Consider the following 4637-nt stretch of genomic DNA (forward strand, 5'->3'; position numbering starts at 1 on the left):
GGGCAGGGTAAGGCAGGTGGGCAGGGTAAGGCAGGTGTGCTGGCTCTGGCGGTAGGAGGGCATGTCCCCCGTAGCTCCCAAGCCCACTCACTGGTTATTGCAGTCTCCTGTAAGGGTGCGGTAGGAGCTGTTGTCGCATATCACTTCAGGGACAGGGGCCCCACAGCCCACCTCCCAGGAGAGTGCAGTCAAGTCCAGGCTGGGGTCTGAAAGAGAAGGGACGCCCAAGGGGCTGAGTTCTTCCTCCGCTCAGGAGCACTGGGGGAGGCAGGAAAGGGAAACCAGGGGTGAATGTACACTTTTTGGAATACATTCTATGTTCTAAGCCAGCATTCCCGAGGTGGTCTCTCATCTAATCCTGAGCATTCATTAAGGTAAGGATTTGAATTCCCATTTTACAGAGAAGAAACTGAGATCACAGTGCTCAGAGACTTGCCTCCGGCCACACAGACAGTAACTGTGCAAGTCCCCAGAACTGTTAGTAATTCTTCGCAAGGTCATTTGAATCGAAGATCTTTCTTTTAGAATAGAAATACCCCAGAGAGGTTAAGCACAAGTTAGTTTGATAAGACTGCTTTTTTTCTAAAGCAGCGGTTCTCAAGCTGTGGGTCGCGACCCCTTTGGCGGTCGAACGACCCTTTCATAGGGGTCGCCTAAGACCATCCTGCATAGCAGATATTTACATGACGATTCATAACAGTAGCAACATGACAGTGATGAAGTAGCAACGAAAATAATTTTATGGTTGGGTCACAACATGAGGAACTGTATTTAAAGGGCCAGAAGGTTGAGAACTACTGTAATAAAGCTCCTCTGACATCTACAGTAGTGAGCAAGCAGGAATTTAGATCGGAAAGACGTTGGGGAGGAACAGGTCATTTTTGAGTGAGGCGCACTGTGGTCTTGGGAGCAGTAACAGTGGGTGGGAGGGTAGGCATCAGCCTCCATGTGGGCACAGCATGGAGAGAGATCCAACCTCCTCGTGCAGCCTGTGGTCCGTCCCAGCGACTACAGTGAAAGACAGGAGAGGGAATCTGGCCCCAGGGGCTTCTTCTCGGGGACCCGCTGTGACAGTTTGCAGAGACCGGGTTCAACCCCCAACCCCTTTGAGTCTCAGTGTCCAAAGGGCTCCCTATTTCTCCTCACCTTGTCCCGGTTTCCTTCTGTGGGAACTTGGGGATTTGCCCACGTCCTAGGCCGTGTGTCTTTCCTCACTGGATGTCAGAACCTAACCCCTTCCCCCATGACTCTCCATGAGCTGTGACACTGGGTAGCGGGTGGGGGCGGAGGAACTCAGGATCGACCCATCAGCTCATTGTTCCAGCTCCACGTTACCCAGAGCAAGTTGGAAATCTCATCTCCTGTAAATGCCCCAGACACAGGTGGCTTAAATGTCCCCTTCACAGGCGGAAAGTGGTGACACTGTGGTTTGGAACAGGGAGCCCGTGTTCACTGACGTGAGTACGTCCTCAGGATAGAGGCCTCACAGATGGAATACCGAGAGCACGCATGTCCCCTCATTTGGAGTTGACAGTGAGGCCTCCTGGGCTCTGAGTTCCTTTCTCTGCCCAAAAAGAGCATTGGCCTCACTGCCCTCTGAGCCCCTCCTTGCTCTGCAATTCTGAGAAGGGAGAGACAGGCGCGCTTCTCTGAGGGATGGCTCTTCAGAGGGAACGCAACTTTTGGTGCCTTCTGCTCTCTCCTGAGAGGAGACCACCCCTTCCTGCCCTTGGCAGGCCAGTGGGCTTTCTGTACCTGTGACATTGGTGGAGGCCGCTTTCTGCCTCAGTCTCTTTAAGGACTCCTCCCACACCTGCCCGTTGCGGATGGCTGTGCGCGCCCGGCCCTTGGCATGCTTGAGGTACTCTGAGAGCTGTCGGGTGGTGGCTGCCTTATTGCTCATGGACGTCTTCAGCCTACAGTGAAGAGCAAGGCGGGGGAGTCGTGACCGGGCCCCCTGGGCCCTGGCCTGGAGAAGGGGTGTGAGGTGGTGTGTGTATGGGGAGGCCACGGAGGGAGTGCTTTCAGGATCTTTGCTCCGCTCTTCTGATGCCTCTGGAAAAGCTATTCTGGGAGGAGGAAGCTGCCGTGTGCCTTTAAGCTTTGTCAGGTCTGGCTCCGAGAGAGGAAAGGCAGATGGACTGAGTGCTTCTGGGTTAGAACCAGAGGGTCGCGGCTGTGCTGACTGTGGCAGAATCGATTGGGGAACCTTAAAAACACGGTAGTCCCAGGACATACAGATTCTGACGGAGGACCCCAGACATGGCCCTAGCATCTCACGGAGCCTTGTGGGCGGAGAATTCTAGAAATGGCATGCCCATGAGAGCATTCTTAATCACCTGCGGCCTAGAGTTGGTGTGGAGTTTGTTTAGATGGGGGCCTAGCACCCAGCCTCTTGCTGGCCATTTCCTGGGACAGATGTTAAGCCTTTTTATTCCTTAATTTCCCATGTGTAAAAGGAGAAGCCCAAACCCTTGTGCTAAGAAGCTTGTGATGGTGCAGAGATGACCAAGGCAAGGTGGTGTCCGAAAAGTCCCTCCATGAGGACACTCTCCCCTTCCCTGTGCCTCCGTCTCCTCATGCATGAGCTGAAGGGGTTCTCTGAGGTCATCTGCAATATTGGAAGAGGCTCGAATTCACACAGAAGACAACGCTGCTTTAGGGGTACAATTCACTGGCTGAACACCTGGCCTGTCACTATTAACTCTATTTCCAGTGTGAGGGGACATGGGGTCTCACCTGAGGGGTTATGTGGGCATGTGGGGCAAGCATAGGGACTGTGATAACCAGGCTCTAATCACCAGGCCTATCCCCTTCCAGCCTGCCCCAACCTTCATAAGAAGGAACCCTAACCTCTTTCCTGCCCCAGGACCTTTGCCTGTGCTGTTCCAGTCTCTGGAATGCCATCCCTCTGCCTCTCCACAGGGCTAGCTCCTTCTCATCCTCCATCGGGCTTCCCTGACTCCTATACCTGCAGTAGCAACCAACCATTGCTGTGTTGATGCCTTCATTCCATTGCCAGTCGTGATCACTGGATTGTCGATGTGCTTGTGTAACAGGCTGTTTAAATGTGATTCTTTACATCTCCATGAGGCCCCAAGTCCAAGAGCTAATGAATGAGGACAAGTTCTAAACAGGCTGGTCATCCTATGCATGACTTGCATGGGAGGCGATGAATACTGACTTTATGGCTTTTATTCAATCCCCAGCTTGGGGCGATAAGAGGATTGACATTAAGGAGGGAGAGAGAATTTTCATTTGGAGACAGTTGCTGAAATACTAGGCGTTTCCCTCCCCTGCCACCATGGAAACCTTCCTCTTTGTGTCTCAAATACCTGGTCCGGGAATCCAAGAAGGCCTTGTTGACTTGGACCTTGACCTGACTCACAACATAAGACATGGTAGCAGTCTTGGTGGCCTGTTCTTGGAGGGGAAGAAACAAGCAGAAGGTATCAGATGCGACTCCTGGGAGATGCCCTCTGCTTCTGTCCCTCTTTCTCATCCCCCCCCCCCCCCCCCGACACACACAGTCCCTCAAATCTGAGCAAGCAGAAAATCAAGATTAGGAAACTTTCTGGTACCAATAATTAACCAATCAGATGCAACCTTATGTGATGTGACCAATAAGATGCAACTCTATTATATGACCTATGTATTTATGGTTCAAGACAGGGCATTCACCCCTGACGGCTATTGTTGTGCTGACCGACCGTTGTCATTTTTTTAATTTGACAATCTAAGGGAAAAGAGGTCAGTTCCCTAAATATACAGTATTGCATGTGTTAAAAATTCTTGCGGCACACCGACTGAAAATTACTGCTCTGGAGTCTTCAGAGGAGCATCCTGCTGGCACCTTGATTTTTGGATTTCTAACTTCCCAAACTGTAGGAAAATAGCTTGTTGTTATCTTAAGCCAGCCAGTTTGTGGTCCTTTGCTGTAGTAGCCCCAGGAAGACAATACAGGGAGACACTTACCACCTGTGGCAGATGCTGCAGCGTGGAGCAAGGCCAGGGAAGCTAGGAGGCCTGGGACACAGAGAAGGGTCCGCATCGCTGAAACAAGATGCAGATCATGGTGTGAGCCTTGTCAAGCCCCCAGAAAGGGGGTGGTAAAGCAGAGAAGCCCCAGGGACAGCAGACACCCTCACATTGGAACAGAGAAGGGGGAGCTATCGTAACAGCATCTACCATATGTGCAGGCCCATGCCAGGCGCTGGGAGGGAAATGAGGCAGTGGGAGGGAAAGAACTCAGCTTTGGTGTCTGGAGATCCTGAGTTGTAGTTCTGCATTTGCTTTTAGTAGCTCTATGACACTGGGCAGGTTACTTCATTTAATATCTCTGGGCCCCTGGCCTGCCAAGTGAGGAGGATTGGACCAAGAGATCCAGGACTTTTTATTGTGTCCTGACAGCCAGTGACTGAGATCCTGTACCCGTCTTGCCACCTACCTGTCTCAAAGAGAAATGCTGTTACCAGACCTGGAACATGTCTGTGGGTTCCTTCCCTCTTTCCCCTCAGGATGTATTGCTCTTGCAAGCCATCCTCTGGCACAGCACCGGGAAGTGTGCCCTAGAAGCAGACACTCAGCAATTCCCTTCCGAACTGGCAGGGGCTTCACTTCCCTCAAAAAGCCAATTT

At 51.9% G+C, this 4637-nt stretch overlaps 1 protein-coding gene across 1 annotated transcript in view; it reads right to left on the reverse strand.

Annotated features, from left to right (window-relative positions):
- The window catches only part of LPO (lactoperoxidase), a 16221-nt gene extending 12170 nt beyond the window's left edge, over positions 1-4051 (reverse strand). The window contains exons 1-4 of the mRNA XM_006756205.2: positions 3976-4051; positions 3336-3423; positions 1756-1916; positions 92-206 (exon numbers count right to left, since the gene is read on the reverse strand). Of these exons, the coding sequence (XP_006756268.1) occupies positions 92-206; positions 1756-1916; positions 3336-3423; positions 3976-4051 (440 nt within the window). The remainder of the gene's footprint in view (positions 1-91; positions 207-1755; positions 1917-3335; positions 3424-3975) is intronic.
- Between the last annotated feature and the right edge of the window lie 586 nt (positions 4052-4637).

Source organism: Myotis davidii, unplaced genomic scaffold (assembly GCF_000327345.1).
Source record: "Myotis davidii unplaced genomic scaffold, ASM32734v1 scaffold993, whole genome shotgun sequence".
NCBI lineage: Eukaryota > Metazoa > Chordata > Mammalia > Chiroptera > Vespertilionidae > Myotis > Myotis davidii.